Raw genomic sequence first — 25,223 nt, 5'->3', positions numbered from 1 at the left:
CCCCAGGGTCCCAGGACTGGAGCTGTCACTTCAGACGTCCCCTGTGCCAGAGCAGAGCCACCAAGCCTAGGGCAGCACTTGTCTAGACTTTCCCTAAAATCCCAACAGTGTTACCACCCCCTGGGCCGCTGTCCAGGTGGAAGGAGCAGAGAGTAAGGCAGCGTGCCCCCGTTAGTGCATGTGGGGTGGACTTGCACGGGGCACATTTTATAAAGCTTTACAAGCATCGACAATAGCCCCAGGCAAGATCCCTGAGTGCTTGGAGCCCCTGCAGGGAAGCTCCAGCTGAGAATGGGTTCTGCAGCTGGCAGTTAGCTGGCGAGGAGGAGACCTGTGCAGGTGAGGGTGTGACAGGGGAGCAGAGGCAGAGTTGGCAGCTGCGTTGCTTTTATAATGCATTTGGTGTTTACCTCCTCCTCTCACACTCTGCCCTCCTCTCCCTGCCCTGGGGGTGCCTGGGTAAGAAGTCCCCCCAGCTCTCTCCAAAGCAACTTTCCTGTTCTAGCAACTACTTACCTTGTTTTGACAGGCACAGAGAGCTTCTGGGATGCCAGCAGCACTCCTGGGGTGGACCTTTCCTGCGCTGCATCTGGGAGGAGGTGGTTGGAGACAGAGGCCATTCCCAAGGCTGGCTGGGATTGCTGCTGCTGTTTCCAGCTGTCTCCCTGTCATGCTGAGGGGGTCAAAAAGCAGAGCGTGAAGGGGAGCTTGCGGCCCAGCGTGCACTGCTGGGACCCCTTAGTTATCAATTTGTGCATCCAGCAGGTGTTTACCAGGTGCCTGCCAGGCCCTATGCCAGCCCTGGGGGTGCGAACGAGATGGGGCCCTGTCCCTGTGCTGCTTCTCATGTCTCCTAGTCTGTCCTTTGCCTTCTTCTTGCCCCAAGGAACTGCTAAAACTTTGGGACATTAGTCCCTAGCCTTTCTCTCCACTTGAATTTTTTCAGATTTAGAAGCATAAACTGGAAGAAACCTGAGCTTTTTCTTGTCCCACCTCTTCTTTTTCAAGGAAACTGAGGCCCAGAAAGGTTGAATATTTGCCTGGGGCCACACAGTGAATTGGTGGCAGAGTTGGCAGGGTTTCTGTCTCTGGACTCAGGCTCTGTGCCCCTGTGGCTCTTATCTTTGGGGTGGGTGGGGAAGCTCCAGCTCCTGGGAGAGAGTTGTGGGGGGACGGTGTGACAGGGTTGAGTATGTAGCGTCACCCTGAGCATCAGAGTAAGGCCTGACCACCAGCCTTCAGGGCACCTGGTGTGCATTTAAAATAGATACTCAGGGGCCCCTGGGGTCCAGGTGCTCACCTGACTGCCCACCAGCTCCTGCCCAGGCCAAGTCCCCTGCAGACCCTGGGGAGATGTGTCTTGATGTGGAGTTTCTCAGAAACAGACCCTGGAACAAGGATTCAAGTGCAGGTAGTTTATTTGGGTGGCCACAGTAGGAGAAGGGGGGAGACTGGGAAGGGATGGCAGCCAGTAAAGGAAGCCTTATCAAGCCAGCTCCCATAGAAGGTGATCGAGCTTCAGCTGCTCAGAACTCTGGCAGCCAGTGTGGAACACACACCTGAAGGGGTGGGAGCTGGGGTGTTTATCCACCCACTTCCCCATCATTGGCTGAAGGCTGTTCTTGGGAGGTGTTAATCAATCACCTGTCACTTGCAGCCTGCTTCCTGGTAAGAGGGGAGGGCAGGAGGGCAGGGCACCCATTGCTCAGAGGTGGAGTCTCTGACTGTGTCGCTCCCCAGCTGGAAACCCTGATGTGCCTCTACGTGTTGGTTGGCACTCTTGGTAACAAAGGAAAGAGACACAAAAAGGATTTCCTCATTCTTTCCCTAGAAAATTAAAGTCAGGGCTGCCTCCATTGCTGGATCTAGGGGAGTACAAACGTCCTTCTCGTCCGCCGGCCCTGGGTTCTGTGTGTGCCTACTTGGCTTCATCTCAAATGTGACCTCTCCCCATGCAGCTGGCCAGATAGGGACCAGCAGCCCCCGACACAGTCCTGGCAGAGACCCAGCTTCTCTCTACCTTTGAGTCCCAGCGATGACTGACTGGCCCTGCCTAGGGCTCATGCTAACCCCTAACCCAATCCAGTGGCCAGAGGTATGGGTGGGACACTCTGATCACCCCAGACCAGGTCGTGTGCCCTCATTTGTGGATGGGTTGGTGTGGACAGTATGACTGTCCACCTCCGCAGGACAACTTGGCATGGAAGGAGTGCTCTTGGTGGGAGGGATGCTGGCAGACAAAGCCTGTATGCCCACTCCACGCCCCACTCTGAGGATCAAGTCTTGGCACTTATCAGTTGGACTAGGCCCTCCAGGGTGGGGCTCCACGTCTGTCTGGTATCCTCTGCTCTCAGTGTCACCTGCAGCCAGAGTCCATTTTAATTCCCTGAGTGTGCTACGCTCTCTCTCACAAGATATGTGCACTCACATCCAGACATACCTTACACTCCAGCTTAGGTATCGCCTCCAGAAAACCTATGAGATGCCCAGAGTGGGTTTCGTGCCCCTCAGATGTACCCAGGATGCCCTATGGCCCTGCTGATGGAGCACTTTGCACACTGGAACAAAATGCCGGTCCCTCATCTGTCCTGTGTCCCGGGCATCCAGCCCAGTGCTGGACACACAGTAGTTGGCCAGTGTATTTGTGGAATGAACACACCAGAGAGGACGTGCCTTAGCAAGACAGCCATGGGGTGGGGCTCAGCAGACCTGGGTCCTCATCCCAGCTCCTCACACCACAACCTTGAACTATCCCTTCACTTCCTCGGGCTTCCTTCTGCCCCTGACACAGCCCAGGCAGCACCTGCTCTCCCTTCAGCCAAGGATAGGAAGGAAACTCAAATTAGCCTGGGGCCACAAAAACACCTTGAAAAAATCCTTTCTTGCTTTTCATGCTCATCATTTCACAACTCTTTATGTATGTATATATTTTTTTCTACCTTTCACGTCTTTCTTTTTTTATCCAAAAGAAATTTGTGTATAACTAATCTGGATTTTCTCCCAGCCGCCACCCGCTGGTTAGCAGGAAAATTAACTAAACATCCAATCTGGTTTAAAGCTTAGTCTAATCTGATGATTTAAACAGCCTCTTTAGATGATGTTCTCTCTCCCTGGAATAAAAATGCAGTTTCACAGAGAGCTAGGCTTCCCTGCGTCTCCCTGCAGGACGGTGTCTGGGCAGGTTGGAGGCTGGGAGAGGTGTAAGGCTTACATGCAGGAGTGGGGTTGGATGGGGGGAGCTGGCTGTAGCTTGGCGTCAGCTGCTGCCCATGACAACTGAGACCATCACAGGAGCCTCCTTCTGCCCTGGCCACCTGTTCTGGGCCACCCATGTTCCCTTCGTTCCCAGGGAGGCAGTAGAGTGTCGTTCTGAGAGCACATGTGGGAGCAGCTGACTGACCTTGGGCAAGTTGCTTAGCCTCTGTGACCTCGGTTTCCTTATCTGTATATGTGGGGTAGGTAAGAATACCTATTTTGTGGAGCTGGTGTGAGAATTCAACAAGTGAGCATTTAGAAACCACTTAGAAGAGTACCTAGCACAAATGAAGTACTATCTCAGTGTTTGCTTTGATGACGACAGGGCTGGTGATGATTTTCTTCTCTTCTCCCTTCTCTCCCTGCCACTGCTAAGTTTTGGGGGAAGGAATCCCAGTGGGTGGTTGTTCTGTTTAAACACTAGACAAAGCCAGCGGGAGCTCATCCCTGTGGCAGGAGGAACGGGGGCCTTGCCTCAAGAGCCCTCATCTCCTGTCCTTGAACCTCACAGCAAGATGCAAAGAAGCAGCATCTGAGAGCATTTGCCCTGAGCCGGGTACTGCTGCCTGGCTCTATACACTCTATACCCCAGAGATCCTCACAACCACACCTTCAGGTAGATTGATTCTCCTTTCTTTTGTACAGATGCAGAAGCTGAAACCAGAATGATAGAGTCCCTAATCCAAGTCCACACAGGACTGTGAGCCAGGAAGGCAGGATTCAGACCCAGTCCTCCTGACTGCAGAGTGCACGGTCCCAGCCACTGAGCACACCTGCTTCCCTTAAGAATGTTCACCAACCCCAGCCTGGCATGGGAGGCCCGAGGGGGTCTCTAACCGCTTCTGGTATCCTCGCCTTAGGGTTCCGATTCATGTCCGCGTGCTGGCCTCGCTGACTGTCATGCTGGCCATCTTCGTGGTGATGACCGTGCTGGTGAAGGTGGACACCTCCTCCTGGACCCGCAGCTTCTTCGCCGTCACCATCGTCTGCATGGCGATCCTCAGCGGCACCTCCACCATTTTCAATAGCAGCGTCTTCGGCATGACTGGTTCCTTCCCCATGAGGAATTCCCAGGCGCTGATATCAGGTGAGAGCTGGGGTCCAGACAGCTGAGCAGGTCAGTCTACTTGGGGGTTATGTGAAGGAGCCAGAGGTGAGCATGTGGTAGCCCTTCCAGAAAAAGAAATGAGTGTTGTGTTTCCATGATCTATTATTGTGTAACGAAGCACCCGAAAACTTCTTAGTGGCTTAGAACAGTAAGAATCATTTCTTTGGCCCATGGATCTGCAGTTTGGGTAGAAGTTCTCAGGGACAGCTTTCCTCCTCTGCTCCACGTGGCATCAGCCAGGATAGCTCGCCTGGAGCTGGAGGATCCACTTTTGAGATGGTGTGCTCACCCAGCTGGTGTGGTGGTGCTGGCTGTTAGCTGGAAGCTCAGCTGGGGCTGGGGCTGGGGCCAGGGTGTCTCTCCATGTGGACCTCACCACGGCTGCTTGGACTTCCCCGTAGCATGGCCTCTGGGTTGCAAGAACAAGCATCCCAAGAGGCCCAGGCAGAAGCATTATTTCCTTTTATGACTTAGCCTTGAAAGACATTTAGGGGCACTTCCACTATAGCCATAAGCCTACCTGGATTCAAGGGAAGAAAACACAGACCCACATATCTCAGTGGGTGAGTATGAAAATCATACTGTAATGGGAAGGGAGACATAGTTGCAGCTCCTTTTGGAAAATACAGTCTGCCTACCAAGTGCGTTCCCTGAACCAGCGTTCCTCTCTTTCCCTCCCTCCTCTCCTCCTTTCCCTTCTCCTGTCCCCTTTCCTACTCGTTATTTTTCCTTTCCCTTACCTTTTCCCCCTTCTTTTCTCCATCTTTTCTCCCCTCTATCTGTATTTTCTTCCTCTGTAATTTTGTAGAAGACCTACTATGTGCCAGGGATTCAAAGATGAACAAGACTCAGCCTCCCAGGAGCTGATAGCCTAGTAATAAACTCCTCTGTTACCCTGAACTTTGGCATTTTACGGGGCTGCTGACATGACTTGGGCCGACCCCTTTAACTAAAATTTTGATCCTAACCTAAGCCTGTTGCCTAGAGTTTAGCAGTTCTGTTCTCTCACCCAAATGTCTCAACAAGATAAAAAGGAGCTGGGTCAGGAGGAATCTGTGCTTTCCCAGGAGACCACCATCCCTTAAAGCAAGACTGGGAGCTCAGCTGCTCTGTTCAGTGTCTCTGCATGTCCATGTTGTGTGAAGGGGTGCAGTAAGCATTTGCCCACTTGAGAAGCATTTTGCGAAGAATCTGCTCTGTGCACATTAATTGATAATGCCAAGTAGTATGTGACAGGGATGACAAATACCTGGACAAGTGTATATCTCCTCCCCGTTCCCACACCAGTGCCAGACATCACTAATCGATCTGTATCTTTCCTCCTAAGCGTCTAAATCCTTCTCAACATAGCACTGGTTGACACTTACTGTCAACAGATCAGAGTTCATATGTGAGCTCAAATCTGTTTGCCATTTTTGATATAAGATTAGGCTTCTGGCTGTATCCTCAGAGAAACCCTTGGGCGTAAAGTAAAATAAAAGTGGACCCATCGCTAAGTTTCCTGAGTACAATGAATATGCCCCTAGCAGTCCTTCAAGAAGGGGCATGCCTAGGCTGAGGGAAGTGGCCACTGAACACTGGATTTAATCCCTTCTGTCATCCTGGTCTCTTGTCCCCTCATCTCCCTCCATCCTGCTAGAGGATGTATTTTTCAATATAACAACCTTGCTGGCTATCTCTCCAGGAGCCAGTGACCAAGCACACCGATATGTTGGCAAGGCGCCCTTCAGGTTCATCTGGCCACCTGCGAACCTTCCAGAGAAGGAGACGACTCTCCCGTGCATTTTTAAGAAAGTCCATTTTTGAAAAAGTGGAGAAATCTAGTACTCATACTTCAGTATTAATTACCCTGGGCCCTAACCGTTGTCACCACTGTTTGCAACTCCCAGTGGGCACCCATCACCCTGGAAGATTCGAGGTGTCGCAATCTTCCAGAGGCCTCAGTGCCACTCACCAGCCCCCGTTGTTTTTCGTCCAGAGGAGCCCATCTGTGAATTCTGTGTGTGTTGGCATCTGAGGAACAATTCATTTGTTTTGTACTGGTGTTTTTTTAAGTCCCTCGTTTGCATGTATTTCCATAACTGATGAGATAAAAGTAGGGAGTCATGAAGGATGAGCTCCCGGAGGCCTGGTTTGTTGTTGATGATAATATTATAAAATCTCTACACGTTGGGAAGAGAGAGAGGAAAATCAATAGGCAGTGATGTTAAGATCTCTTCCTCAGGGCAGCTAGGGAATGTCTTACGGAGTTTAACTCCAGTTCTTACAAATCACCCAGGTGGGGATTACAGCTTCTCAGAAGTTGGCACCCTCTTGGCAAAGAGTTTACCCTGTTGTTGCTGTTTTGATGTAGGAAGGACAGAAATAACCAAACACCTAATTGGGAATCTGAGAAGATTTATATGGCACTTCTCAGTACCAGACACTGTCCTGCTTTACATGTAATGATCCTCTTAATCTTCGTAACAGCCCTAAGAGGTGGGTTTTAACATCCCCATTTTACAGATAAGGAAACGGAGGCACAGAGAAGTTAAGTGACTTGCTGAAGGCCACACACGTAGAAGTGGTAGAGCCAGGATTGGACTCAGATGTTTTGATTCTAGAGTCTGTGCTAGAATTAAAACATCACTATGCTAACTTTCATTTCTTTCCCTCCTCTCAAATCCCAACCTCTGGCCCCACCCAGGCTAATAGAACTCATATTGAGAAGGTTGGAGAGAAAAAGGGCCGTGGACTGTTTCCGGCAGAGCCATAGAGGTGTCAGGCAGAGAGTGGGTGAGGCAGTGAGGATGGGCATCGTGGTGGACGAGGGCCCGACTGTCCCTCTCCCACCTCTGCTCTGTGCAACAATGGGCAGTGAAGTGGTGCCTGGTCAGACCTGCCAAGTAATGACAAAGCGGCTCGAGCCCACACGGACCAGTTGGCTGTTTGCAGTCAGTGGCCCTCTTGCCTCCTTGAGACTCAGTTCCCTGATCCTCTAATGCAGGCAAATCCATCCGTGCAGCCAGGCAATCCTGTATTCACAGGCACTTACTGTGTTGATCCTATTGGATGCGTCCATGTATTCATTGTTTTTTCCATTCACTGTTTCCATTTCTATCCCACTGTGGTCTCGTGGGAGGGACAGGACAAGTATGAGTGCCATCTTCCAGGCAAATAAACAGGCTGAGAGGAGTAATGATCTGCTCACACGTGACCATGTATAAGCTGTGACTCGTGGCCAGCACCAGTTGACCACCCACGGTTGTGAGGGTTCAACAGAGAAGCAAGACACATGCCCTGCTTCCCAGAAGTGACTGTGTGATTGTGGTGAAGAAGGGGACTGACATTTGTAGAAAGCCTGCTGTGTGCTGGGCTCTTTCTAAACATCATCTCCTTCAGTCCTTGCTCTGCAAGGCAGGTGTCATTGTCCCCATTTTACAGATGAGCAAACTCTGGTCCCAAGAAGTCATGTTGCCCGCAGGCTGGAGCCTCTTTCCCAGTGTGGTTGGTGGGCGGTTGGGCCCCGGGGCAGGGAGGGGAGCTCTCTGAGATGTCCCACCCCTGAATCTAAAGTTTCTGACCCCATCAGAAGGGCAATAAAGAGAGATGGAGGGTCGAGTGTCGAAGGTGAAACCAGGATGCGGGTGAAACCTTGGAGGCCATTTGCCTCCTCAGGCAGCAGCCTCTTCCATGCCCCTTGGAGAAGAGCTGGGCTAGGGGTACCCTCCTAGAGTCAGAAAGCTCACGGCTGCAGGACCCTCCGGGTCTGCCAAGGCCTCGCCATACTGTGAGAACAGCAGCATTCTTCTCAGCAGGGACAGCGTGAAGCTGGAGCAGAGCGCGGGCGGGCCTGAGAGGCAGGGAGGATGGGCCCGCCCTGACCATCTGCGGGGTGTCCCACGCTCTCCGCAGGAGGAGCCATGGGGGGCACCCTCAGTGCCGTGGCCTTGCTGGTAGACCTGGCGGGGGCCAGTGACGTGACGGACAGCACCCTGGCCTTCTTCCTGACGGCGGACGTCTTCCTGGCGCTCTGCATCGGGCTCTACCTGCTGCTGCTGCAGCTGGACTATGCCAGGTGAGGCCCGCGCTAGCTCTCTGCGGCATCCTTCTTTTATGTATGCTTATACCTTTATCCTGTCTACTTGAGTTCTTCTGTCCTCTAGCTAGAGCCCATGTTCATTTCCTGGTTTACTGCCTGTCTCCCCGCTGGAGTGTGACCTCCCCTGAGGGCAGAAATGGTGTGGGTTTTGTTCTTTGCTGTATCCCATGCCACGAGCTGTGCCTGGCTCATAGTCGTTGCTCAGTAAATTGGCTGTGCCGTTGGACGTGAGAAGTTGGCTTTGCGTAGCAGCCCCAAGCAGCTAAGCCCCTAAGCAGCTGGAGTCTGCATGTTTTCCATCAGAGAGGGCAGGCGGCGGAAGTGGGACCTGAGGAAGGATAATGATGAAAAGTAGCTCCTTGGGGTGAGCACCTCCCCTGCTCCTGCTGTGTGCTCAGCCCGGCCTCATGGGGCTTCTCCTTTAAAGCTCGCACACGTACTTCTCATGGGGTGCAGCACTGTGACTTATCGGAATTATTCCCATTCACACATGAGAAAACCAGGCTCAGAGAGGCTGAATTACTTGCCTGAGTCCCACAGCCCGTGGGCAGCAAAACCAGCATTCGAGCCCAACTCCAAACCTCTGTTTCTAACCCTTGTCTCTTGGGGCCTCTCTCGACCCTGCAGGACCTCTTTCCTTGCCTTAGTCTCTCTCGCTTTCTCTCTCGCTTTCTCTCTCCTTCCTCCTTTTTCTTTTTTGCTTCCTGCTGCTCTTTAAAGAACAACCCATGACTTTTTCTTGCTTTTTATTCTTTTCAATGCATTTTCATAGCCATTGTCGTATTTGATATAGGAATGGCAGGAATTATATTCCCCATTATACAGGTGACTAGACGGAGACAGGGAAGGCCAGGTGCTTGGCCTGTGGTCCCACAGCGTGCGAGCCGCAGAGCTGGGGGAGAGCGCGGGTCCTGGCTCTGCCGGATCCACGGGAACCTATTTGGTGTGGGGGGCACTGAGCTAAGCAGTCCATTTTTTTCACTTAGGATATATGACAACCTTGTGCAGTTTTTACTGTATTTTCCCATTTGACCGATGAGGAAACTGAGGCTTTGGAGAGTTAACAGACATGCCCAGGTTTCTTACCTGGTGAGTCATAGGCGGGGCTTGGAACCTGGAGCCGTTTCCCGGCTGCACCACTTCCACTGCATCCTGCTGCATCCCTGGCTTGTGACTGCGAGGCCCTTCCTCACCACTGACTCCTCCTGTCCCTGTGAGAGCCGCCTCGTTACTCCCCAGAGCCCCCTGCCTTCACCAGAACCCTGAATCTGCCGGGGCAGATTGCTCTCCCCAGTTAGAGGATTGTTGTAACTTCAGCTGGCCTCCGTGGCCTCAGGAGGATAAAAGGGGACTGAGTGATGACACCAGGTACCCCAGGTGGCTACAGACCTGAGTCTGCCCACCCCCTCCTGCCCCTTCGGGGCTGTTGTCAGAAATTACCCAGTTGTGCTCCACGATGATGTCCCTGTGATTCCTGGGGTCTGACTGGCTCGCTGTCCTTCCAGCCCCTCATATACTGCCTGACACCTTGTTGCTGCTGATTAAATTATTTTGAGTCAGTGAACAGAAGGCAGGAGGTTCCCACCACTCCTGCTGTTTCCCTGTGTCCTGTTTCAGGGAGCCTCGCGTGGGCTGTTTACACCGGGGTGGCCAACCTTCCTTGTTTCCCTGGGACTGAAGTCCCAGGGGTTCCCAGGACCGGGAGCTTTCAGTGCTAAAACCAGGATAGTCTAGGGAAAACCAGGGCAGGTGGTCACCCTAGTTTTCAGTCTCACTTAAGCAAGCCAAAATCCTTTCCAGCTGAGCACGTGAGACAAAAGAACAACCCAGGGCTATGCCAGCCCATGGAAGTTTCTATTTCTTTGCATATTAACACTTTGGTCAAGACTTCTGGGTTTACAGAAACCCGTCTTAGGATGGAGCTTTAGAGCTGTGCTCCCAGGGCTGCTCAAACTAAATCTTACTTAAAAGGGAGCCCACAGGTGCTGCACCCAGGAGGGCTGGGCTAGGCTGCCCCATCCCACTCAGGAGGAACTGAGCCTCACGCAGTGGTGGAAGCTGCTGACTGCGGTAGGGTGAGATGGGGCAGTTAGATTTGGAAGAACTTACGAAGAAGAGCTTTGACCAGAAGAACTTGGTGGGCAGCTTCCTCAGAGCAGACTAAGGCAAGGACTTATTGCTGAGTAGAAGCAGAAGTAAGAATAGTCCTTTCTCTAAATAGTGATTGGGAAACAAGGCAAGGTTCAAGGCTGAAGTGCTCAGCTCAGCATTACATGGAAAAGTGATTCTGGGGAGGAGTCCTCCCACTGACTCGCTTATGGACAGTATGTAGGCTCTTAGGATGGGAAGGCTGGCAGGGATCTCAGAAGCTACAACTACAGAACCCCTCCATTTTACAGAGGAGGAAACTGAGGCCCCGAGAGGGAAGTACCTGGCCTAAGGTCACAGTGGGGAGGCAGAAGTAGTGCTGAAACCAGAACCCAGCTATCACCAACCTACTGTTCTCCCCGGCCCCACACCAGTTCTTCTGTTTGAGATATATTAATACAGTCAGCCCATGTCTCCTGGTTTTTAGGCACCCAAGGCCCAGAGAGGTTGAGTGACTCAGGAAAGGTCACACAGCAATGCAAAGAGACCCAAGCCTTTTCTACTCTGGTCAGAGTAGCAGAAATTGAAAAAATTGATCATATTCAGTGTTGAGTATATGGGGGAAAAGATACTTTTATAGGCTTATCAGTTCTTTGAACAATTATGTTTTGAAGGGTTATTCTGTGCCCAGAGATTTAGCTGCGAACAGCCAAATGTGTCTTTGCCCCAGAGAGCTGTCTTCTATTGAAGGAGACAGATGATAAACCAGTAAACCAACACAATGATTATAAATTGTGGTCAGTTTTTTTTAGAGAAACAGGTGCTCTCATGGAGATTGAAGGGTTAGGTTACTTTAGTTAGGGTAGGTAGGTGGTACAAAGCAGAGATAAATTGGTTCTACCTATCTGGAGAGCAGTATATCAATATCTATCAAAATTTTAAAGGTACAAACCTTGTGATCCAGCAGTTCTTCTTCTAGAAATCTGCTCTACTGAAATACTAGTATATATGTGCAAGGATTTATGTATAGGGACATTCATTGCACCATTATTTGTAGTAGAGAAAAACTAGAGCTAACCTAAATGTCCAGCGTTAGGGGAGCAGTTAAATTGTCTATCCATACAGTGAAATACTCTGCAGCAACAGAGACAGAGCCATCTGTCCCTGTGTGAAAGGATGGCCACAAGATAACTCTTCTTTAGGCAATTGTGTGTATACATTTATGTATAATAGTTATGCATGTATTTAGGCAGTTATATAATGTATTTATATTATGTTAGTTATACGGTTGCAAAAAGTTTTACAATAGGTATAGTTTGATCCCACTTTTGCTTAAGAAACATAGCCGTGTGTGTGTGGTGTTTGCACATGCAGGGAACAATATACACCAGACTTTTAATGATCTATACCTCTAAGGAGTGAGACCAGAGGTGGGAGGTGAGAGTTCTTGTTCTACTGTATCATTCCTCTTAGGTATTATTTGGGTTTATTGCATCAAGCATGTGTTACTTTTTTTTTTTTTTTAATTTTATTTATTTATTTATTTATTTATTTTTAATTTATGGCTATGTTGGGTCTTCGTTTCTGTGCGAGGGCTTTCTCTAGTTGTGGCAAGTGGGAGCCACTCTTCATCGCTGTGCGCGGGCCTCTCACTATCGCGGCCTCTCTTGTTGCGGAGCACAGGCTCCAGACACGCAGGCTCAGTAATTGTGGCTCACGGACCCAGCTGCTCCGCGGCATGTGGGATCTTCCCAGACCAGGGCTCGAACTCGTGTCCCCTGCATTAGCAGGCAGATTCTCAACCACTGCGCCACCAGGGAAGCCCATGTGTTACTTTTATAATTCAAGATTTTAAATTACTTTTATATTTGAAGAATAAATGCTACTTTAGCTCCACCTCTCCCCACCCCCAAAACCAAACAAAAATCAGTGAGTGAAGACTGGATCCCAGGCTCACCGTGCAGTGGTCAGTGCTGGTTTCCTCTCTGCCTGCTCATGGCACGGCCAGCACCACAGAACAATGGACTGGAGTCCAGCCTTACAGGCAGCTCTGGGACAGGAAGGCTGGGGACTGTGCAGGCCTCCCTCTGGCCGCCCCGCAGCACACGTGTCATCTGAGGGCATCCTGGGGCTTAGGCTTTACATGCTGGACCTAAAGACCCCCTGAAAATCTGAAAATCCCAAGTGACCCTGCTTTCCAGCCCCTCTTACCGCCAGCCTCTCTCCTGCAGGTACTATATGAGGCCTGTCTGGCCGGCTGTGTTTTCTGGTGAAGAGCAGCTGCCCCAGGACTCCCCCAATCCCCCTTTGGTGGCCCCTGGATCCAGCGACTCCCAGACACCACCCCTCCGCCCCATCTTGAAGAAGACTGCCGGCCTGGGCTTCTGCGTCATCTACCTCCTCTTCATCACCAGCCTCGTCTTCCCCGCCATCTCCAGCAACATCGAGTCCCTCAGCAAGGGCTCGGGCTCGCCGTGGAGCACCAAGTTCTTTGTGCCCCTCACCACCTTCCTCCTGTACAACTTTGCCGACCTGTGCGGCCGGCAGATCACAGCCTGGATCCAGGTTCCAGGGCCCAGAAGCAAGGCGCTCCCCGGGCTCGTGCTCCTCCGGACCTGTCTCGTCCCCCTCTTTGTGTTCTGCAACTACCAGCCTCGCGTCCACCTGCAGGCAGTGGTCTTCCAGTCTGACGTGTACCCGGTGCTCTTCACCTCTCTGCTGGGGCTCAGCAACGGCTACCTCAGCACCCTGGCTCTCATCTATGGGCCCAAGATCGTGCCCAGGGAGCTGGCCGAGGCCACTGGGGTGGTGATGTCCTTTTACATGTGCTTGGGCCTGGTGCTCGGCTCAGCGTGCTCTGCCCTGCTCGTGCACCTCATCTAGGAGGGGCGACGGCTAGACCTCGGTGCTGTGCGATGCCTGGGAGCCTCAGCGAGATGGGCAGGAAGTGCCAGGAGGGCCCAGGCGGCGAGCAGGAAGGGCTGGAGTTGGGCTCTGCAGAGCGCAGAGCACAGAGCACACCCGGGCCTCGTTGCTGCCAGGGAGCTGGGACCAGTGCTGTCCCCGGGACCAGGCAGACATTCCAGATACTTTGACAGATGTCCTGAGATGTTTTGAGGACCAAAGACACCTGAATAAGACACAGTTAAAAGTTACACAGAAAGCTCCTTGCCGATGGGTACATTCTGCCTGTTGTTATTCCCTCTTGGGGAAAGTGTTGCCAGTGTTCGGCTCTTGAGTTGTTACAGGGTGAGTGCCAAGACCGTCTACAGGCCCTTTGCCTTCTCCCAGCCTTGTTCCTTCCAGCTGATGGCAAGATGCGAGACTCCTTAGCCCTCCCTACCCAGAGGAGGTCCCCCTGGGATGGCCAGTCCTCAGGCCTAAGACCCAAGCCTGTGCAGACCGCCACTTTCCACCAGCCAGACTGGGGACCCTGGGAAGACAGGCCTTCCAGGAGCCCTTCCTTCCCTGGACATGGGCTCCAGAGGGCCTCCATGCTGTACCCAGGACCAAGCATGTCAGGTCTGGATTCCAAACAGGGATGCTTACAGTGGTCTATGGCCTGGGTCAGGGCAGGGTTTAATGTCCATGTTTACAATATGTCAAGGCCATTGGTTCAAGGGCCTAATAAATACCTGGGTATTTAATGAAAGCCTTATTGGTGGCTGTTTTAGGGTCTTGGCAGGAAACAGCGTACTCAAATTGAGTAATTTAAGGATATTTGAAGAGTGGGTGTAGGAACCCTAAGGGGTTATGCATTATATCCCAGAAGTATTGGGCTGGCCAAAAAGTGCTTTTGGGTTTCTCCGTAAGACGTTGGCCAACCCAATAATAAGGCTGTTCTACCCCAGGCCTGAAGGGAGGGACACGTCTAGCCTGCTGTGACCCACACGAGGCATGTTCCCTCCTCCCGTCCATCTCCTCCGCGCCCCTGTGGACTGAGTCACAGCCAAGGAGCAGGCGGAAGATGGAGGCTGGACTGGAGGGGCAGAGGGTGTCCAGAGGGGGCCACTAGCCCCTTCACCTTCCTAGGTTGGTTTATTATGAACATCAGCTGAGCTCTGAAGCTTTGGTCAACAGAATTAGGTGTTGCTTTGTCCTGGTTTTTTCTGGGTAGTCGTATATTTTGAAGCTGTTGTTTCAAAAGGCAACCCTCAGGTTCTGAGGCCCGCACACACTTGTGATTACCTGACATGAGTAGTAATTTATATTTTTTCAGGTTCCTTGAAGCCTCCCGCAAGGCTGTTCCTTGGGGGAGCAGGCTGACATGGGAATCCGAGAGAGGAAGGAACTAGATCAGACCAGGAGTTCTTTCTCAAGAGCTGTGCAGGAAGCACAGAGCTTGCCCCGAGAAGTGGCAACCCTGAGAGCTGTGAATCAACCGGCTCCTGCTCTGAAGCGCACCGGATCCGAGATGTCCTGTGGACAGCTGATTAAACCGGGAAGCAGTCAGTAATCCACCCAGTGGCAGCAGCTTATCTTCCCCACCGACTCGGCTGGTACACACTCCCTCTCTTTGGCGAGGGAATTGAAGAGGACACCCTTGAAAGGTTTTCTGAAACTTGATACTTGAAAAAAAAATTTTTTTAATTTTAAAAATAAATTCTCCCCTCCCGTTGGCAGGAAGTTGAAATCTCCCCCTTGGTTTTTTTTCACTGACTTCAATGCTGTTGATCATTTGGGGCATCTGTCTGGGAGGTGAGGTGACTCATCTCAATCTCAGGTATCTTATAAATGGGCAGCATGTCTGTTTTAAGGTAAAACAGCAGTCTGAGCTCAGAGGTGGGGACCACCCTGGAGCTAACAGAGGAGGAGGGGTGGGGGTCTCCCATGCTGTGTTGAAGGGGGGTAGCTTTCCCCTGTTAGTGAGTTGATTTGGAATTAGCGTGGAGTGAATGGGGAAGAGGGTGGCCAGCGTGATGATGCAGTGTCGTGGGGAGCTGAGGAGATGACGGGCTCAGTCAGCGCCAGCTGTGCTGCTGCGGCCGCTGCCGGAAGAGGGGCTGGCTGCTTGGCTGGTGGGAGGGTTATCCAGGCTTTTGCCCACTTTTCTTTGTTGCTCACTTTAGTGGGCATTTTGCAAAGGATCATTCCTTCTCAGGGAGGAAGGTAAATAAAAATACATCTCCAAGTAGAGGGGCAGACAGTGGAGTTCAGGCACCCTTGTCCCCCATGTATTGTAATAGCAGCTCATGGGGCTTGTCTGCTCTGGTCATGTGACCCCAGGAGGCTTGTGGAACTAGCTCACATGTTTTGGGGCGTGAACAAAACTTGCTAAAGAGAAGGGGATTTTTCAGTGAGAGAGGTGGAGGAGAATCCCTGAGAAGTTGCCTTTGTCTAGTAGTACTCTGATTTAATCCCAAGTGGCAGTTTTTAGTGCATGCCCTTGTGTATTTCCATACCATACACATCTTCATTTTCCTCCTTTCATTCAACAAAGAAAGCTAGAGGCAGCCAATTGACTCTTTAACTAGTGGGTTCCTACATGCATGGGGACATGAGGAGGCTTGAACCTGGTGTGGGTATTATTAGCAAAGACCATTCATTCTGCTGTCTTCAGCCCAGTGCTCCTGAGAACATTTGGGACCCTCTAATCAGCTTGGACATGATGTGAGAGGGGGGTTACTGCAGGGTCCTGGCTTCTGAGACCATGGCATGCTTTACTACAGAACTTCAAATAGAAGAGAGAAAGCCAAAAGTCAGGTGAAAGATTTTATTCTACTGGAGGTTAAATTTAAAGCCCATGCTCATCTTTTTTTTTTTAATTGAATTATAGTTGATTTACAATGTGTTAATTACTGCTGTATAGGAAAGTGATTCAGTTATACATATATATATTCATTTTTTATATTCTTTTCTATTATGGTTTATCATAGAATATTGAATATAGTTCTCTGTGCTAGACAGTAGGACCTTGTTGTTTATCCATTCTAGATATAAAAGCTTACATCTGCTCACCCCAACCTCCCACTCCATCCCTCCCACAACTGCTTCCCCTTGGCAACCACCAGTCTATTCTCAAGGTCCATGGTTCTGTTTCTGTTTCATAGATAGGTTCATTTGTGTCATACTTTAGATTCCACATATAAGTGGTATCATATGGTATTTGTCTTTCTCTTTCTGACTTACTTCACTTAGTGTGATAATCTCTAGTTGTACCCACGTTGCTACAAATGGCATTATTTTGTGCTTTTTTATGGTTGAGTAGTATTCCATTGTATATATGTACCACAACCTCTTTTTTTCTTTTTTATAAATTTATTTTATTTATTTATTTATTTTTGGCTGCGTTGGGTCTTCGTTGCTGCACGCAGTCTTTCTCTAGTTGTGGCGAGCGGGGGCTACTCTTCGTTGCGGTGCGCGGGCTTCATATTGCAGTGGCCTCTCTTGTTCTGGAGCACAGGCTCTAGGCATGCAGGCTTCAGTAGTTGTGGCTCGCAGGCTCTAGAGCGCAGGCTCAGTAGTTGTGGTGCATGGGCTTAGTTGCTCCGTGGCATGTGAGATCTTCCCAGACCAGGGCTCGAACCCGTGTCCCCTGCACTGGCAGGCGGATTCTTAACCACTGCGCCACCAGGGAAGTCCAGTACCACATCCTCTTTATCCATTCATCTGTCGATGGACATTTAGGTTGTTTCCATGTCTTAGCTATTGTGAATAGTGCTGCTATGAACATAGTGGTGCACGTATCTTTTTGGATTATAGTTTTGTCTGGATATATGCCCAGGAGTGGGATTGCTGGATCATATGGTAGTTCTATTTTTGGTTTTCTGAGGAACCTCCATATTGTTCCCCACAGTGGCTGCACCAACTTACATTCCCACCAACAGTGAAGGAGGGTTCCTTTTTCTCTACACCCTCTCCAGCATTTGTGACTTGTAGATTTTTAATGATGGCCATTCTGACTGGTGTGAGTGGTACCTCATTGTAGTTGTGATTTGCATTTCTCTGATAATTAGCGATGTTGAGCATCCTTTCATGTGCCTATTAAGCCCAAGCTCATCTTAACCCTGTGTGCTTTCTGAATGAAAGTATCTAGTTTCTACTTTACCAGCATCACTTCCTTGGTGGCAGCTTTGTCAGTGCCAGTTATGCCTGCGGTCTGAGTCACTGCTGCTGTCCACCCGTTGGCTGGGGTCAGCCCAATTTCCAGTCCAGCTTTGACCCAGGCAGGATCCCACAAGGAATTTCAGCCCCACTAGCCGGTGGAGGCAGGGACTAGCCACCTGGCCACAGACCCAGGGTACTGGGCAGCCTTTCCATCAGCTGCTCAGACTCCTGGCCCAATGCTCCCTGTGCCAGATGCTTTATCTGCATTATTCCCCCATCTATAGATGAACACAGTGAGGCTCAGAGAGGTTAAGTAACTTACCCAAGATCACTCAGCTACTAAGTGCCCTAGACAAGAAACCTAGGTCTTCCTGAACTCAGAGGTCCTCACCCACCCTGCCCTCATATTCCCATATTGGACCTTCACTTTCTCCTTGGTTCTGTCACCCCTGTTTCTCACTCACGGATTGCTGGAGTGTTGTTCTGAGTAGCTATAGTGCCCAGAACCCTGGCCTAGTTGATCTGACTAGTGCAGCTGGCCAGACCCCGTACTGGACTGGGCCCCCATGGATGCAGACCCTGGGCCACGTCAGGATCACCACTCTGACCACTCCTTGTCAGGTACGGCATCTTGGGCTGCTTCCAGGCCTGCTCTGTCCAGTCCATTTCAGTCCCCAGCCCCTGCCCCCCTGGTCCCATGTCCTCGTCTCCCCCACGCCAGCCCCTGGTGCGGAGGTCACCCCAGCGTGACTGCTGCTGATGGACCCGTCTTTGAACCGAGCCCCACCGGGCACTGGCCGTGTGAGTTACGAAGCCACCCTGAGCCAGTTTCCTCATCTGTAAAGGGGGTGATAAGTCCAGGAGTTGTGACTACCCGCGGTGCCAATGAACTGCCCCAGGCAAACCCGGTCACGCCCCCTTCCCAGCCCACACAGGCAGAGCTGCATCAGCTCACAGCATTTGTAACAAGGTGACTCAGGGGCACAGTGCAAACCCTCTGCTCCCGCCCAGGAGCTGGCCATGCGGGAGTTACAAAGGCAGCATCAGCCTGAGAGGACAACCTCAACTTCAGGCTGCTGTGGGCTTGACTCCAAAGGAGAGCAGTGATGACGGCCATGCTCTGTGCCCCACAAGAGTCCAGTCAGCTGACCCTGTGCACCCCACTGAGAACAGTTCCTGCCCTTGACTGCAAGTTAAAGGGAGATCGGGGTCTGCAGCTTGGGATGGGGGAGTCAGTCATAGCTTCTGATGCCCAGCAGAGGCTGGGATTCTGGTTCTGCTGCCTCCTAGCTGGGTCACTTTGGCCCAGTCTTGCTGACACCTTCTCACATCTAAAATGAAAAGTCTCTCAAGGCTGTTGGAAGGATTAAATATGCCCCAATATTGTAGGTCAAAGTACCTAGCATATAGCAGATCCTCAACAAATGTGTTTTCTTCACACTTTTTGCTGCTGCCTGGACAGTCTGTTGTGATGCCCAACGCCTTCCCCGTGGCGGGTACCCTGTACCCAGTGCTCAGTGCCCACCCTTTGTCTGGTCCCCAGGCCCAGCATTTGTCTGGGCCAGCACCTCCAATTCTGATGCCTGCTGTTTGATGCCCAGGCCCCTTCCTGGGTCATGCCTGACCTGGGGCAGGCAGTGTGCACGAGGCAGAAAGCTGGAAATCCAAGACCCCAGACCAAGCTCTGCCCCTCACTCTGATCTCTGGGCAAAAGCCACTTCACTTTTTTCTAAGCCTCAGCTGGAAAAAATGGACACCCCAACACTTAATCCTGCCTTCATCGTGGACATGTGGCCAGGTACCCAGATGCCCTTTAGAAAGGGCCATCTGGTTGTGTCCAAAATGGTTCTGAGAGTATGCGCCCTGGAGCCAGGACTGTCTAGGTTTGAGCCTGCACCACTTCCTAGCTGCATGACCATGGGGAAGTTCAACCTGACTGTTCTCTCAAATGACTACAGCGGTGATTGTAGTCCCGCCCTCGCGTCTGGTGGCTGTATACACTGAATGGTAACTGGGAATGCGTATAAAACACTTAGCGTTGAGCCTGGTGCATCATCAGTGCTAATCCCCTCCTCCTAGAAGGCTGTGTCTTCAGACCTTTCCTGTTTACCTGACGCTAAACTGTCAGTACTAACCCACTGCCCTCGTTTCTCTTCCTCACTGGATGCTGGGCTGGCCTCCGCATCCCAGCTGCTGGCCCCTCCCCTGCACCAAGTGCTGCCCATAGTTGGGGCCAATAGAGTCTGCTTGGAGGAGCTTCCCCAGGAATGTGGCTTTATGGTGCTGCTCACCCAGTGATGTTTTTAAAAAGGGAAAAAGAAGAGAAAGGAAGGGAAGGGAGGAAGGGAGGAAGGGAGGAGGAAGGAAGAGAAAAGAGGAGATGAGGATGGGCTGGGAGTCTGGGATCTGCTCTAGGATGCAGGCAGATTTGTGAATGAGAGTAAGAGGGTATCATTTCGGTCTCTTAAGTGCAGAGTTCTGGAAGGATTCCAGCTGTGTCCGCTGGGTCTGTCTGGAAAGTACAGACGCTTTCTTTTCCTTTTCTCCTCATCTACTTGTTTCACCTATACACCTTTTTGGTGGAGGCAGCTGGAAAGGCATTTCTGGCCCATGGGATGACACTCTGCTTTGTTATCCCCAGGCGGGGTTTGGTGCCTTTAACCTTGGAAGAGCACTCATTGGATAAGGTGTTTCTCTGCTGGGCGATGTCACAGACCACAGTTCTAAGGGAGACTCTGTGAGGCACTGGCCTGGCTGAGAGCCTCTGAGCAGGCCTGGCTTCTGTAGCAGGGCAGGGCACGGCCTGCATCACAGTAAAGGAGGTGCTGATTACTGAGCGCCTACAATGGCTAGGCTGTGCCATGTATAAGAACCCTGCCAGGTGGGGCTGGCATCCCATTTCACAGAGAAACTGGGACTCAAGGGGGTAAGTCGGCGAGAGGCTGAATTGGAATTCAGACCAGGGCTGTGAGGCTCTGAAGCCTGTCTTCTCTCCACTCAGCTGCCTTAGAAGATTGAGAGGGCACTGCCAATTTAAATGGTTTGCAGATCTGAGGAGCCCTGGGCCACATGCTGGGTGGGCGGAATGGGGTTCCAGGAGGCTGGATTAACCTGTCCAGTGTGAGTGACAACAGGCACCCAGCCTGCCCTCCGTGCCTCTGTGGGATTTGGTGCGGAGTCACTGGTCTTCAGTAACCAAGGCTACAGTCTTTATGGGCACTTGAACCACAAGCTCACCAAGCTGAAGGCAAGGTTTACAGAGATGTGATAGAAGCAGGAGCCTCACTGTGTGGACCTTACTTGTCAGATGCCTTGCGTGTATCCGCTCCAGGGTACCAAGGAACCAGGGGGCCCATCTTCCCAGACACAGAGCAGAGTGTAACGTCCTGGGATCACCACACCTCCTATCCCTGACTTAAACACACACCCAGAGCTGGGAGGGGCCCTGCGGTCACCGAGTCCACACCCTGCCTCTTGGCAGGGCGATACTTGAGTTGCTCTAGACCGGCTGGCACCAGGCCTGTGCTGCCCTGCAGATTCTTCCAGATGGAGTCCCGGAGCCCCAGGGAGACTGAGCATCCTCAGTCCTGCTCTTATTCTGGAAACAGCCTCATGTTCCCAGCACACCTCTCACACACTTCGCTCTGGACAGAAGAAGGACATGGGATCTTTTCCCCAGCAGTCTCACCCGACAGCATCCATCCCTGCTGCTCTGGCCCCAGTCCTGCTCTCTGGAGTTTAATGAGGGCAGAATGTCTAATGCCCCTGGATTTCTAAGTCCTTCCTACTTCCTTCTAAGACTCTTAGCCAGGTCTCGACTGGAGACCTCTGGATGGAATGAGAGGTTCACGGAACCCTGAGATCATATTCGGAAGTTGGCGTGCTTGCCGTGGACCAAGGAGCCATAGCTTCCATCAGATTGTCAAAAGGGCCATGTTCCAAGGCTTCAGAGCCCCTGGGTGCCTGGCCACAATGACGTGTCCCGTCCGATGGTGTCCCTGTACTGGGCACCGTGCTGAAGGGCAGGACTCTGCAGCCAGGCTGCCTGACTTTGAATCATGACTCTATCTCTTATTAGTGATTTTGGGCAGGTTTCGTAACCTCTCTCAGTTTCCTTATCTATAGAACAGGGTACCTGCCCTCATGGGGTTGTTGTGAAGATTAAATGAGTTAATCCACATAAAGCTCTTCATCTGTGCTAAAGTATTACTTCTCCCCATCACCCTGTGAAGTTGGCAAGTCAAGGGCGATCCTCCCCCCTCTTCTGATGAAGAACAGTGGAGACTGTAACTCAGGAACAGAGCCTCTGCCTGCAAATGCAGCAGGTCCCTCCTGCTAGCCAGTGAGGTCTCTGCAGAGAGGAAGTTGGCCTGTGACGCTCTCAGGGGTGGGAGGGCTCCAGTTAGGGAAGCTGGGAAATAAACTGGATCTGCCAGCAGTTTCAGTCACGGGACACGGGAGGCTGGAGGTGGCTTTAGGTATGAGTCAGAAGCCACACAGCTGAATGGGCCTGACACCCTGGCCTGTGAGCGTCTCCATGATGGCTTCCTTGAGGCCACCCTGTCTAATCTGATTTCCAGAGAAAGAGCTACCGTTTATTGAGCACTATGAGCCAAGCATGTTAACATGTAATCTTAATCCATTCAATCACACCATGAGGAAGTATTACTATCTCCAATTTATCGGTGCCAAAACTAAGATTCAGACATAGCTGCTAAGTGGCAGAACTGCGATTCGCAGCCAGGTCTGTCTGACTCCAGGACTCCAGCTCCTAAAGATTTTGACAGCAGCAATTTGCATCAGAATCACCAGAGCACTTGACCGCGTGCAGACTGTTGTACCCACCTGCAGGGATTCTGATTTCACAGGTCTGGGGTGGGGCATGAGAATGCGCATTTTTTTAACAAGTTCCCAGGCGGTGCTGATGCTGCTGGTCTAGGAACCCCACTTGCAGAACCAAAGGTGCTGGACCACCAAAGACGGATGAGGGGCTGTCAGGAGCTGATGACCTGGCCTGAACAAAGAGAGAGCAAGGGCTCCATCTGCTCCTGTTCCAGTCGAGGGCTCAGGACTGGAAGGTCTTTAAAGAAGCGAATGCATTGTGGATACTCACACGTCGTTCCTTAAAATGATCACGGATCCGGGGCAGAGACTGTGTTTAAATCCCAAGCTCATCTTCTCCACCAGCCCCCAAGGTTGGCACCCCGTGGCTTTACTCCTCAGTTGCATCTTTCCCACCTGCTCCCTTCACCATCTATATTCAGGAGGGAGGAGGGAGCGAGAAAGGGTAGGGCCTGAGGGCTGAGTCAGCCCCAGCCCACTGCTTGGAGTTGCAAGTCGGAAGGAGCTGTGGTCTCGCTCCCCGGCATTCTGTAATCGGGGAGCAGCAGAGTGGGGGTGCAGGGCCGCCTCCTGCTAGGGGTGCGGTCACACCTCCTACCTGTTCTCGGGCACCCATTAGCTGCTGAGGTGGTATTAACTGTTTTTCATTTTGCTGAGACTCAAAAAGGGAAATGAGCCATTACCAAACAGCAGCCCTTTTTGAAACAGAAACTGAATTGACGGCATTTTCTAATAACATTTTGTGAGCTAAGAATGCAGAAGTCTGGCCTTGCTTTATCAAAGTTGTCCCTCAGAAGTAGTTGTCTCTGGCTCCCCTTCTGCTCACACAGTTCTGTGAGAAGGGATGGGAAGGGTCATATGCCAAAACGTGCCAGCCTGTTAGTGCCACACCAGCTGGTATTTAATGGCTGATCCGTGGCCTATTGTGAGGATGTCAGGAAATTCTCCTTTCCTTGCTTTTTGCTGCTTCAGACCCTTGGGCTCTGCCCTGATGGGTAAGGACTAACCAGCTCAATTCTTGAAATAGAGAGCCAGGGTGCAGAGCTCGCAATCACGGGACTTAGGGCAAGTCACTAACCTCCCTGAGCCTTAGTGTGCTTACCTGCAAAATGGGGATATTAATCTTGCATATCTCAAGATCCTGATCAGGGCAGAGTGCCCTGTAAACTGCAAAGGGTATACAAGATATTAGCTCTTGTTGTTATTATTAAACTAACTGTGGGTCCATTTGTAACCCCATTCCATGGGGCAAGGAATCTGCAGATCTAAGGGGACATGACAGCCTGGAGGTCACACCTCTTCCCCCTTCTGGACCATCCTCTGGGTACCCAGGATCCCTTGCCTAAATGGGCTCAAACTGCAACCAGGACCTGGGCAGGGTCTTTCCTAGGTCCATCCCCCCAAGGGCAGACTGCTCGAGGAACTTCTAGATTCAAGGGATGGCTGTGTGCAAATGGTGCTGAGTTGGGACATACGGGTTGGGGTAGCACATTGTGCATAGGAGACTTCTCCAGGTGTGGGACAGAGCCATCACATTCCAGAGTCAGAGAATTCCAGATTCAAACCTTCTGGGTTGTTATAACGGTGTATGTGTCAAGGTAGGAGGGAGAATATATTGTATTTAAGTTTGCTACCTGATTTATAACTAACATATTGAGACACATGGTATATGGGCCTTGCCCCGGGCCCACAGATGTTCCTTTTTATTACTAGAAGTTTGAATTCCACTTCCTTTGAGCCAGGTCAACCTCTTATTTTCCTCATTGAGTCTATCCTCCTATTTCTTCTTCTCTGTCTTTCTAAATATTCAAAGCTGTGCCTTATTAGAAATGTAGCCAGGACTAGTAGAAATTCTTCGAGATTCCAGGGGCTCCCTTTCTTCTCTTCCTTAAACCATTTCTCACCCCCTAGAGACACACAGGACAGACCGTGGGCAGGGACATGAGTCCCCTCGTCAATGGCTGGCCTCTTTTTTGTCTCCTAAGCAGTATCCAGACAGTGGGTGTCTGTACCACTTCGGGGTATGAAGATAGAGCTGCATGCTGCTGCCACTATGGTAACCCCTAAACCATGGGGACCAGATGATTCTAAAAAAAGCCATGGGCTGCATCCTGGGGGGTGGGGGAGGCCCAAGAAGCCTAGAATTTTGTACAAGGAGCAACTATAGGAAGAGGGGTCCTGCCTGGTCCTCCCCCATCTCCATCCTGGAAGGGTGCAGGTCCTCAGGTGACAGAAGGGGCGAAAGTTGGTTGGTGAGAGGTAGCAGCCAACAACTGCACGCCATGAGTTGAGGCCTCATCAGGTTCCCCTACCTCTTCCTTGGCTTGCTGTTGCTGGTGTCATTATCCACATTTTGCTCCATATAAAACCCTTTCCCAATGTCCCCTTTCCTATTCAGACACCCTTTGGCAATGCAGAGACTCTGATGCGGAACTAGGGCTGCTTGCCTCTGTGAGTTGTCTCCCCCGCCCAGAGAGTAAGACAGGAAGAGTTGCTCTTTCCCCCTTGCCTTCTGTGGTCCTGGGAAGATGCAGACAGTAGTCAGACAGCTTTTGGTGCACATCAAGTTCTGCTGAATGGCTGTTTAATCTCACCTGTGCCTGAGATGGCTATATGTAGAGGAGGAAGGGCAAGGGGAGAAAAGGCTTGCAGTGGACCCACTAGGGGCTATCTCCTGCTCCCCACCTGCCCCACAGACCCTGAGAGAATCAACCCAAATGCTGGCTATTAGACAACTCCAAGGACTCCACTGTTTTTCCAAGTGTTGAGAGTGAACTATTGGTACTGTGCTGGGTGAATTTA

At 51.3% G+C, this 25,223-nt stretch overlaps 1 protein-coding gene across 3 annotated transcripts in view; it reads left to right on the top strand.

The window, feature by feature from the left end:
* The window catches only part of SLC29A3 (solute carrier family 29 member 3), a 43,526-nt gene extending 28,357 nt beyond the window's left edge, over positions 1-15,169 (top strand). The window contains exons 4-7 of one of the 3 annotated variants that reach the window (XR_005016732.1): positions 4,116-4,342; positions 8,258-8,420; positions 12,764-13,781; positions 14,752-15,169. Coding sequence is in view for 1 of the 3 variants with exons in the window: in XM_036827749.1 (XP_036683644.1) it covers positions 4,116-4,342; positions 8,258-8,420; positions 12,764-13,415 (1,042 nt within the window). In the remaining 2 variants the exon portion in view is untranslated. Of the gene's footprint in view, positions 1-4,115; positions 4,343-8,257; positions 8,421-12,763; positions 14,180-14,751 lie in introns of those variants that run through there. The other 2 variants (XR_005016731.1, XM_036827749.1) reach the window with 2 other exon arrangements.
* Positions 15,170-25,223: the final 10,054 nt, after the last annotated feature.

Source organism: Balaenoptera musculus, chromosome 16 (genome assembly GCF_009873245.2).
Source record: "Balaenoptera musculus isolate JJ_BM4_2016_0621 chromosome 16, mBalMus1.pri.v3, whole genome shotgun sequence".
NCBI lineage: Eukaryota > Metazoa > Chordata > Mammalia > Artiodactyla > Balaenopteridae > Balaenoptera > Balaenoptera musculus.
Note: the sequence above shows the minus strand (reverse complement) of the source record. Positions and strands in the feature narration are given on the sequence as shown.